General features: G+C 41.0%; 1 protein-coding gene across 1 annotated transcript in view; it reads left to right on the top strand.

The window, feature by feature from the left end:
- Positions 1-12160, top strand: part of LOC127577999 (testis-specific serine kinase substrate-like) — a 29158-nt gene extending 16998 nt beyond the window's left edge. The window contains exons 6-9 of the mRNA XM_052029706.1: positions 4252-4410; positions 4867-5002; positions 7339-7463; positions 11972-12160. Of these exons, the coding sequence (XP_051885666.1) occupies positions 4252-4410; positions 4867-5002; positions 7339-7463; positions 11972-12155 (604 nt within the window). The 3' untranslated portion in view covers positions 12156-12160. The remainder of the gene's footprint in view (positions 1-4251; positions 4411-4866; positions 5003-7338; positions 7464-11971) is intronic.
- The last annotated feature ends 378 nt before the right edge of the window (positions 12161-12538 follow it).

The raw sequence follows: 12538 nt of genomic DNA, 5'->3' as shown, positions 1-12538 counted from the left end.
TCCATCTGCTGAATGTAGCCAATCCAGCGCAATTGGTTTAGTAACGAAGGTACGCTGATGGGATCAGCATGCTCCAGGATCTCTTAAGTTGTGCATCTAGGCAAGGCATAGGATGCATCTAAAACAACAAAGACAAAAGCTATTAATCCTCTTCTCACGTCTTGCATGTGTTGTCCAGGCCCTCTGACTGTAGCAGAGTTTACTGAAAACACAAGCTCACAATTTACTGTTCACCATCATGTTGCTCTTGGTCCATCTCTCATGCTCCACTTGGATATAGCATCTGCAGCCTTTGCAACATGCACATTGACTTCAGCATCAAAGAACATTTTGATGATGATTGTGTAGCTTAAATACCTGAAGCTGTCAGCAACCTCCAGTAACACGTTATTAGTGCTAAGGATATCAGCTCCATAGAGCAAACCTTTTGACTTCTTTTGTCACGGCATTTCTCTTGTTAAGTCAAGTTTATTGTCATGTACACAAGCAGAGTGAAGTACAGCTACAATGAAAATCTTGCTTGCAGCAGCATCACAGGCACATAGGTTCAGACAACATACAAAACTTTATATATAAATTATACAAGACAGTGAAGAGGAAAAAAATTGCCGAACTGAGAAAATCATATCAATTGTGTATTAATAAGCTGCCAGAAAGATGATCTAGTTAGGCATTAGTCTGCCTTGGACTTCACTCCAGCATTTTTATCAGGATTTACCTCCCTAGTCTTCCTCACTCGCAATGTACCTACAGGCAGTGGTACTGTCCACCCACCGTAAACCTAGTAGACCTGTGCAATGCACATCTGAGAGCCAAACCCCCTCCAAGTTCTCCTGTAGCTTTAGCCCAGGGCTGCAACTGTCCTAATTCCCATGCATTGCCACCTAGAGGCACAGCAGTGGACTTGCCAAAGGGGAGAGTAGGTATTGATAGGAAGAGACATTTCACATTCCTCCCTACATTTCTCCGAGCCAGTGATACAGGCTGAAAGTGAGCAGCACACCAAAACTCCAGCATACAAAGAGCTAGCAATGAATGGCATGCTATCACCCTTCAACTACATTCTATGTGCATCACACCGGTTCTCTGGTTAGCAGTTCTGTTAATTGTATAGATGGAACACTCAGACAGCACAGTGTGATGCATTTAGTGAACGGTGCACCAAGATGTAATTAGATATCTAAGGAATGAGTTGATAGTTATCGTTTGAAACTTAGCCATCCAAATTATGGTCCTGATTGCTTAATCAATCTTTCATGTTGCTTTATGTTGTTAGAGTCAGTAAGGCTGCAGATTTAACAAACATTATTCTGAACACAGTCCAATAGAATTAATCTCCATATTTGGTTTATATGAAAATTAACAAAATGTGGATAAAAAGTGATGTCTTTTCTGGCAACATACAGACTTCAAATCCAGAAAGCTGGAATCTGCCTGGAGAACCTGAACTGACTGGCTGGAGCATCTCAGATGATGTATTAGATAGTGCAGCTCTGAGTACAGTGTAAGCACCTTGAAATCAATGGGATGAAATTGAATTAGTTCCACAATAAGCACCATTGCTCACCGTTTTGTTGTCACCAAGAATGGTGGAGGAGAACCTGATCCCTAGAAAGCTGGAGAGTTGGGAAGCCGGTTCAGTGAGCCTGTTGAAATGCTGCACAGTCATTTTGGTCCAGCACTATCAGAAATCTTCAAGAGCAATAAGCATTGCACTCTTAGCCAAAAGCCTAAAGAAATGATCAATAACTATATAGATAAATTAAAGAGTTTAAGACTGGTACTATAACGTTGGGATGATCCTAGATCAGCAACTAATCTGTCTATGGGCATGCAAATGAGCATTTCAGGCAAAATTCTTCAACGTACAGGATATCACCTTTGACTGCTGCCATGGAAATTGCATCCAAAAATGCACAGGTGTTTCCATCAAAACATGCATGTAGTATATATTCCTGAAAGCAACAGCAACATTTACTTCATCAGGCCCGAGTCAATGAACACCAAAGATGGCTTTGACGGAAAACCTTGCCAATAATGTCAACCATTCCGCTCAGTGTGTTTGCTTAGCACAATTTGTCTTAACAGCAAAAAGATGGGACTCACAGCATCAGCCTACAAAACTAGAAAAAAAATATAAATATTTCAGATAATGGCAGTGCACAAATGTCCCAGCAGCAGAGCAGTACATATAATAAGCAATCACAGAGAGCTACTTGACACATCTTGAAGTGAATGAAGACCACAAAGAATGTACTTAAAACAGCAAAAATGGTAGAACAGCAAAAAGAAGAATAATACTGGTGATTTCAAGACAGCGCTGATGGCCAAAACCTAGAAATGAGCGGAGATGCTGCTGTAAATTATAAATTGCTCTTATATGGGAAGAGAAATATACAGACAAAATACAGCAAGATCCCATTAATGAGCACCAATATGGTGCTATGTAGTTATGCAGATAAAACTGCTGAAAATATTGGAGCAGATCTTTAAAATGATCAAGAAGCTAAGCTACCGATATTGTAGATGATTACAAGCCTATCCTGCTGGGCAAAGATTGGTTGAAGATACTCAAGCTTGACATCAAACAACTGTTCAATCTTAATGCCCAGTTTTGAGCAGGCTCTTGTCAAGGAACACAAACTTATTCAAAGGTTCTTACAGTGGCATTGAGGGACACAAGGTCCATATTTGTATTCAGCCTGTTGTTAGAAACAAAAAGAAAGAGGATACAGTTACAATCAAGTAGCTATACAAGACTTGTGTAAGTCCAATCACTTCACTGATCTTCTAACTCTTGGAGCCTTCTCAGTGGTTTTGGCAGGACTTGTGTTATTCTAATGACTTGATTAGATGTTGATAGATGGTGATCTGCTGCATGTGGTGTTATCTCATTTGGACTGTGGCCACTATATCAGAGTAACTTCTGCATATTCATTTATTATGTCCTCCTCCAGTACGTTTTCTATCCCATTGTTCTGTTTGCCACTAATCTGCTCCCATTGCGAGTTGTACACGGTACCACATGATCTATATGGAGCTTCCTGAACTTTCCATCCACTTTCTCTAAACAGTCCATGACTCCATACCCCTCTACAACTTCTTGATCCCATCTGAATATCTGAATCTCCCTGGGAAATCCATGAAATATTTCACCTTACCAAAATCCTTCTCTTTCCTGTTTGATCTAAAATGTTTTATTTAATTCCATTTCTTCTCTTCCCCTCTACCTGCTGAACTTAGTTACATCAGAATCATTTTTGTCCTGAGCGTATGGACCATGGACATCTCAGTTTGACTGCAATCAATGGCCAAATGTGGTGTCATTCTGTTTGTTAACAGGAAAGCAGCCAACCTTTGATTCATGGACATATTTGGCCTCCTCTCCGTTACCTACATTTTGATTGTCCCATTCAAACTATAAGCTAAATTTTCTGCCTCCTGTTTGAAGTAGAGTGATACAGAGACATGGACATGGGTTTTATATCATTCACGTGCATAAAGCCTGAGCAAAACTGTGGCACTTTATCAAACACAATTTCTTCTAGTATTCAGAAATTGCAAAAGTTGACTGCAATTTTTCAATGGTCCTATCAGTGGGGGTGCAAGATCTGATGTGTGGCACTTGCAGTCACCTGGAGTGACCATCCATTAGGATTAGGTAGGTCTCTGCTCTTTTCCCTAAATAATTGACAGAGACCATTTGAAATGGCCCAATAGGCCACTGTCACACTTGGACCTGTGCCATGCTTTGCAATTTGAGCCATGGGCCACTGCCTTTATATGGACCATGCCCAGATAATGGACATGCAATTTCCTAGGATCCCTAGGATTTCCTGGCTGATCTGTATCTAACTCCAGCTATCCATCTCACAATCCTCAATACACTTGCCCAACATACTGAAAGCTTTCAATCTCTGTTACAGCTTCAACAGCCTCAGCCCCTTATATGAGGGAGTATTTCTGGCACAATCTTTGAATAACCTACCTCTAACTGTATGATAATGTTCCCTCCTCTGGACTCCTCTGTACGCTTTCTATCTGCTACCTCCAGCTGAAATTAAGTTTTATTCCCTCCCTGCCACATCAAATCAGAACTTTTCTAAACCATTGAAGCCTCTTTGGTAACAAGGTAGTCAGTGCTACCTCAGAAGTAGTCAGACCAGAATTCCCTTCAGAACATTCAAATTGCTCTCCCATGTGCACCAGGACCTGAAGCTAACCAGCTATTTTAAACCAATTTTCTTTCAGCATGAATGAATCTTCTGATGCAATATCAAAAATTGCAGCAGACACCAGTGATCTCACGGGAATTCAATCACTTTTAGAAGCTATCCTGGTCGAACTACACAGAGCCAATGACCTGAGTCAGAAAAGCGGCTCCTTACTGACCAAGCCCCAGAGTGGGAAGTAAGTATTAGTGTAAGAAACCAAAACAGAGCCATTGAAATACACTATATGTTTAATGTATAGATGTACTGCAACGTATTAAAAATGTTATCCTTATTATAGCTACAGAAACCCTGATTAATATTAATATACAATGTATTAGATCTATAACAGTGATATAATCTGCACATATTCTATATAATATCCATGATAAATCATGTGTCGGGTTATTCTGTGTACATTCTTGGGCGCGGGGTGGGAGTGGGTGGCAGGGAATCCTCACATTTTGCCAGGACTGTGGATATGAATGCAAATGTGAATATCAGTGGCAAATAGTTTACAAGATGGTGAAATTAATTATATTTTTATCACTATTATGTTGTAATTCTATCATTTTTTTCTGAGCCTTCGGGTAGCTAGCATACCTTCCAAGCTAGTTCTTATTTATATTTGCTCCACTCTCTCCTACTTTGCCAGTGTTATTGAATGCTGCTTCAGTGCCGAGGCTGTGCAACAGGTTCTGAAAAAATCAACATCCTCGATAGCAGAGGAAATTCACCGCATGGAGGACAGTACATATAAGGAAGTGAAGAGCTGGAGGCAAAAGGTTGAGGTAGGAACAGCAGAGGAGGCAGGGAGGGGGCCATTCAGCCCCTTGAGTCTGCCCCACCATTCTGTTAGATCGTGACTGACATATACCTTCATCCAACTGCCTTTGCTTCATGTCTCTTATATCCTCACGAGACAAACTCTACACCAATTCCAATTTTGAAGCCTCCAAGTCCCAGCACTGGAGCTGATTTCTACTAGCCTCTGATTGAAGAAGTGCTTTCTGATTTCCCTCCTGAACAGCCCATTTATAATTTTAAGATAATTTCTCCCTGTTCTTAATTGCCTTGCTAGAATAAATTCCTCCTTTGATTCTAACTCTGTCAAATGCCTCTGGTATTTTAATCCCCTTGATCAATTTACCCAGCAGAAAGCTGGCTATATTTATGCATTATCCCTCTCTGGTGACTGTACCCCTCTCTGTATCAAAGGCAAGAATATCCAACATTGGGAATGGTACCTAAAATCAAAGCAGTTGTCAAGATATGTTTGACCATGACTATAAACACTGAAGCACTTTTTCCTCATTTTTTTGCTTCTGTTTTTGTAAAAGACAAAACAACCTGTGAAGTATGAACATGGAAGGGTGCATTAGGGTGGTGTGCATAAGATATCACTGGAATTCATGAAGTTGTTTGGCTAAAGTTAAAGCCAGGTGCAATGAAATAAATCATCCAGGAAGCACTTGCCTTGGGTTCACCACTAGTACTGTCATCTTCATATTTTCTGCTGTTGAACATGCCTGTCCAAATACATTGAAATAACCAGTAATAACAGGATGTTGCTATTCACTGTATTTCCTATCATTGTCACCTCTGTACACCATGCTTCCCAATATTTGACCAGGAGTGGCATTCAGGTATTTGTTTGGGTAGGGTTGGGTGGGGCGATAGGGATAATACAGACACTGATTTAAGGCTAAAATCTCCACTTCTCCAAAGAACCTAGGGTCAATTATTAGAAGCAAAATGACACACTGAGGCGGTGGAGGCCATTATTCTGAGTTTATGGTTAAGGCAGATAAGAGGACCTTTGCTTTATGTCTGGTTGTACTATACTTAGATCTGGAAGTGAACAAAACTGACATTTGGTGCCTAACGTAGGAAGCATCAATAGTCATCAGTTTATTGACCACAGGAACATTTTTAAGGGAGAATAGTATATTTATTAGGGCAGCCACTCACTGCCAGCTGCCCTGTTTGGAAATTACACTAACTATAGTGTATACTGGTAGGTTGCGGTTCTGTGATGATATTTATGTGGCTCCCTATAAAACAAGGCTGTTGTATCCTGTCCCATTTCAATCTGAACTGGACCCACCCCATCCCATCCTGCCTCTCTATTCCATTCCACCTTTCTGCCTTGCAATGAAAGAAAAAACAGCTAGGTTAAAAAAAAACAGGTTTTATTTATTGCTTTTCTTTCTCATATTTAAAAAGAAACACAAAATGATATTCAGAGTATTTTTCACTCTTCAGAAGCAGAGCAGTAATCTGCGGAGCCATATCCTTCACAGAACATGGCTCCTTCAAACTGATCCCAAGTGAGTCCTGCAACAGGCAAGAGATCCACTCAGCCAACCAACCAACCAACCAGGACGTGAAGAAATAATTTATCCTGTTTCCCCTGATGAAACAAGGGATTTTTAGTCAACAATCAGAATAAGAATATTGTTCTAAAAGAGGTGCAGGATCAAAAGGACCTGAGGATTATGAATGCATACATCATTGAAAAGGCAGGGAAGGTTGAGAAAGCAGTTAGTAGGAAATGCATATTTCTTGGCCTTTATCAATAAAAGTATGAAGTGTGTAAACAGGGAACTTGCTGAACCTTTATAAGACACTGGCCCCGTCACAATCGGAGTTCTGTGTTCAATTTTGGACACCACATAGTTGGAAGAATGTGAGGGCATGAGAGAAAGTCCAGAAAATGAGATTGGCTCCTGGGAGTACAGTTACAGGATAGATTATCTACTTGGATTGTTTTCTTTAGAGAAGGTTTTATAGAACTATATGAAATGATCAGGGGTCCAAGTAGATTATGCGATATTGTTCATTTTGGTGAAGGATTAAGGATTACAGGTCACGGGTATAAAATTAAAGGGAGGTGAATTAAGACAGATGTGAGGAAACACCTTCTCGTGTAGTGTGTGGCATGAATCTGGAATGCACTGCCTGCAGGTGTGGTGGGGTGGATAAATATATGGCAACTGAAAACTTCGCAAGACTACAGAGGAGAGTCTGTAGAGAGTTGCTCTGGTAGATGGCTGGCAGGTACACAATGGGCCAAATGGCCTCCTTCTGTGCAATAACCATTCTGTGATTCTGTGACCACCCTTAGGACTTGCGTCATCAGCTGCACCAGGAACATTTTCGTTGCTGCACGATGGAGTCTGAAATTCGTCTTCTCAGAGATGAAATAATGCGGCTGCAGAAGCATCTGTTCTACCAGCAGTCATCTGAAAGGTATGCACCGTGGTATGTGGTCAGGCAATTGATAATTACCCTGAATGCTTGTACTGCCTACGGGAACTAAGTTACTTCACTGCAGCTGTTTACTGTCCTAAGAAAAATAAGTTTTGTTTCCTCTCACTCTCCTTTGATGAATACAACCCCAACACAATATCTGATCTTCATATATCTGAACTTACACTATGAGCATTAGTTAGCAGGAAAAGTTTCACAGTCAAACCTGATCCTGTCCCCAAACATTCCTATTTTTCTGATGGGTTCACTGATGACAGACAGGAGCAGGAATCCTGAATGATTTTGTTTTATTTTTCAATTCAGCAAGACTGATGTTTAATTTTCATTCCTAACTGCCTTTAAATTGAGTGTCTTGCCAGGTTGTTTCAGAGTCAACTACACTACAGGTCCTCCCCAGGTTACGGCAGGGAACCATTCCTGTAAACTGTTCATAACCTGGACAGTTCGCAAGTCAGAAATGCAACTGCGAATCGAGTTCCCAGGTGGCAGAACATACCTGCAGCAGGCAGCAAATCTGTCCCACCGGTCTCCCAAATACTCATAGAGGCTGTACAAAAGTTGGGCCGTTCATAACATTGGGAAGCACACGTACTGTGGTCTGGAGTCAGATATTAGCCAGTCTGGGAAAGGATGGCAGATTTTATTCTCTAAAGGACACTAGAGAATGGCTATTTACGTTCTTCTGATAATTTAATGCTCACTTTTACTGACACTAATTACTCCTGATTTATTTAATTAATTAAAATTGATTGTTACATGGGGATTTGAAATCATGCTTCTACACTTGTTGCTGGAGTTATTGCTGCTGATTTACAGTTCCAATGACCTGGGTTTGATTCTAATCCCAGGATCTGTCTGTGTGGAGTTTGTATGTTTGTTCTTCTGGGTGCTCGAGTTTCCTCCCACATCCCGGAGACATGCTGGTAGATTAACAGGCCATTGTAAATTACTCCCTTGTGCAAATTAATGTAGGTTGATGGGCATGTGAGAGAAAATAAGTTGCGGAGGTACAGGGGAGTAAGATGAGGAGGAATGAGACTCTTGGAGTTGCTCTGATAGCAGGCTGCATGGGACTCGATGGACCAAATGTTCTTCCCTGCATCGTAACTAGTATGTACCATTTGTCCACACCTCTGGACTGTTCATCAAGTACAACATCAACTTGGTATGGAGAAAGAGCAGCTGGAGAGATAAAAAGGAAATGGGTCTTTGTGATATAAAGGAAAAGGAGTAAAGCTGTTAAGTTTTTTAAAAAATGTTTATTTACAGCATGGTAACAGGCCCTTCCGGCCCAACGAGTCAGCGCCACCCATTTTAAACCCAATTAACCTACCTGTACGTCTTTGCAATGTGGGAGGAAACCGGAGCACCTGGAGGAAACCCACGCAGACACGGGAGAACGTACAAACTCCTTACAGACAGCGACGGGAATCGAACCCCGTTCGCTGGCGCTGTAATAGCGTCACGCTAACTGCTACGTTTGTGTCTTAGCCCATGTCCCAATTCACCCCAAAAAGCAAACTGCTGGAGGAACTCAGCAGGTCCTTCAGCATCTGTGGAGGTAGAGGGATGCTCGATGTTTTGGGTCAAGACCCTGTATTAGGACCCTGTCCCAATGCAGGTTCTTGACGCAAAATGTTGATCATCCCTTTGCCTCCACAGATGCTGCCTGACCCACTGTTCCTCCAGCAATTTGTTTTTTGCTCCAAATTCTAGCATCTGCAGTCTCCTATGTCCCAATTCACCCCAACTAGTTCAGTGGTTGCAAAACAAAACCATTAATGCACTCTTGCATCCCCTTGTGGATGAATAAAGCAGGATTTGAGAATATAGGCTAAGGTACAGAAATAATTAGCCCCTAAAAGGAAAGCATTTGTGTATTTAATTCATTTATAGTATTAAGCCTCTCACAGTCTTGGTATCAGCATCCTGCGAGGAGAATAAGGGAAAGTAGGGGAGTAGAAAGACAGAATTAGAAGGTGGAGTTCTGTTCAGTTACAATTTTCGCCTTCATATCCTTCTGCAGTCTTGCATTTTCAAGAGGGAGTAGGCCAGATGTACAATTAGTTCTTCTTGGCCATTTAGCCACAACAGGGCATGTTGCCAGCCTGAGTCCAACATATTTAATCAGAACACAGTTTGATATCTTCCTGCTAAATTCTGCACATTTTGGAAATTGCTTACATAATGTAGTGTCCATGAATTTCTTTGTGTTGCTGTAAGCATTGGTGACTTGACAGAGGTAGAGATGTGCACAGAGCATCCTTTATTTACAGCAGTAACTCTCAACTAAAAAGCAGTGTCCAGAACAACAATGTACTAAGATCATATCATGTGGTACATTCAGTTCTAAAGGTACCATTACAGTTATATACAGGTCCTCCTCAGGTTACGAAAACCCAACTTATGTACAGCCTGTTCATATGAACATGCATTTGGGGTACTGGCGGGATGGATTTGCTGGCTGCTGCAGGGTTGCAGGCACCTTCTGCTGTGTGGGAACTTGGTTCACGGCCACATTTCCGACTTGCGAACTGTTCAAGTTACAAATAGTTCACAGAAACAGAACCCCGTTGTAATGTGGAGAGGACTTGTACACTATTTTGTTTCTCCTTCAGAAAGAAAATCCATACTGACCATCAATTATTTTCACAAATGCAATTATGCAACAAGTTAAATATTTACATATATTACACAGTTATATCACATCACATTATAAATTCTATCAGTTTCCTTCTTCTTCACCTTAGGCAGTTCCTCAGGATCGAGGATGAGTTGCTTTCACTTTGGTCTAGTGGGTTCTGAAAAGACTGACAAGGCCAATGTGGGAATCACAGACTCTTCAAAAGAAAGGGTGGGAGGTGCCCGGAGGGGTGGGCTGGTGGTTAGCTTGTAAGTTATACCTCCATTTATATTGGGCTTCTTTGTGTTCCTAATGTATGGGCCAGAGGTTCTCAATACCTTCCTGAACGCTCTGTTTCTACTCAGACAAGGCATTTTCATATACCTGCCTTAATAGAACATCTTTGTGTGTTATCCTGGCTAGCTTGTGACTTGCAATTGAAAAATGCCATGTGCCAAATTAGTCTTTGGCTCCTCCTGAGGCAAACATTACAGTAAATCAGCTGTAGCATTCTGCTTTGATGTGCAATAGAGTAATCCAAGTGTTGTAAGATGACAGCCCATCATTGCAGGCTTGTGGTTACCATCTTTGGACTTTGGTCCAAAAATTGCCACCAAGTGTTTGTGGTCCATGACCAGAGTAAAGTCTCTGTCAACCAGAAACTTCTGAAAGCATGTAAACCAAGGCTTTAGAGTTAGGTTGTAATTCCCAAATAATTGTATGGTTTTATCTAGCACCACCAATGGAGTTTCCCACTCAATCTGTTGGAACATTACCCACAGCCATTCTGTTATAATTTATGCAGCTGCTCTTCCTCCATCTGCAGTGTAAGTGCAGAGGGAATCAATCTCAGCTGATAATCAGGCTTGGCTTCTGGAGGAACGTGAGTGTGGGTCTGGTACCCAACAATGACACTGTACAAAGTGATGTGTGTATTGCGCCAAAAGCTTCTGCAGGCACTCAGGTGTTGCTTGAACGTTGTGGTTTGCCAACCAGTGAAAGTGCTACATCGATAGCTAGTCCACAAAGGGGACTTTAATGAATTAGAACAAGGGAACTGTGTGTTGAGTTTGCTTCAGTGAGGGTATAGGGAGGAAGGAAGGAATGTATGATGGCAAAATTGAGTTAAGAGAAGCAAATTCAGAGTGTGCCTTAAGCCAATTGGATATTGACTTGATAGAGAAAGGACAAGAAACAGGAATGAAGAAAGAGAAACATTGCTCAGTTCTTAAACTTTCTTCTCCTTCAGTTAGACCATGGTTGATCAGTATTAACTCCATTTAACAGCCCTAATGTGAAATACAATAATCCATTAAACTCAGTCTTCTAATTTTATTTTTTGGGAAAAGAGCTGCGCATTAGCGCAGGATTCATGACCAGATGAGCTGCTTATGCTGATGTTGAGGGAAAATTGTTATCCAGGACATTGGAAAGAATTTATTTGCTCTCCTTGGAAGGAGTGCAGTGGGAACTTTACACCCACTGATCTGTTGTTCCTGAAAAGGCTAGCTGCTGCATGGTTGCAGGTTCTGGATTCCTCAGTGGGAGGAAATAATCTTTCCAGCTTCTCTATTATTTTTTTTAGAATCATGTAAAATAGCTCAATTGAGAAGATGAGACCTGAGCCTAAGCATCTTGCCCTCATAATATGACCATTTTAGTTTCAGCATATTTCAGGTAAATCTGTCCACCAAAGTTAATATACCACTATTAAAAGGTATTTTCGGTGGTCAACACATAGAAGTTTCCCAGAAATGAAAGTTAGCCCAGTTTTCTGTTGCATAATTTCTAACAGTGCCAAGTTGCCATTAATCTTGAATTTCTGCTCTCTCCTTCCGCCCCACCCCTCCCGTTTTCAAACAAGTTTGAAAAAATCTGACACCGAGGACATCTTCCGTAAAATTTGTGATATATGTGACCGTGTCCAAGAACTCAGCCAGGGGACCAGTCTCCCTTTACAAGATAAAAAAAGCAGCTTCACCGTGTCCTCAGTGCACCGAGCCCGACATTCTGAGGAGCTGACTGCTGAATTCTCAGGTGATAAATAAGCTTACTGGAAATAAATTGCAATAAGGCAAGTTAGGATTTCTGTGTTCATCCTGCAGATTGAAACCTGCTTGTGTAAAATCTAAGAGACAACATCTCTCTTTATATTTAAATGTCCAAGGTCAGATAATTACCTGCAATAAATTCTGTCATAGATAACCAGCTAACTGAAGCATTTCATAATATTATTAAAATTAATTGCTTCAACTGGATGAAAAAAGCAACAGATATGCTTTGGAGAAAATGACAGGTATTTTATCCTAAAATTTCTCAGGAAACTTCCGCAAGTACTAGTGTAGAAAATGGAACCGGACTTGGTGTAGAGAGCATAAGAATGCATAGCCTTGAGAATAAATTGGTATTTAATATATTGAGTATAACAGGA

This window comes from Pristis pectinata, chromosome 14 (genome assembly GCF_009764475.1).
Source record: "Pristis pectinata isolate sPriPec2 chromosome 14, sPriPec2.1.pri, whole genome shotgun sequence".
Lineage (NCBI taxonomy): Eukaryota > Metazoa > Chordata > Chondrichthyes > Rhinopristiformes > Pristidae > Pristis > Pristis pectinata.
Note: the sequence above shows the minus strand (reverse complement) of the source record. Positions and strands in the feature narration are given on the sequence as shown.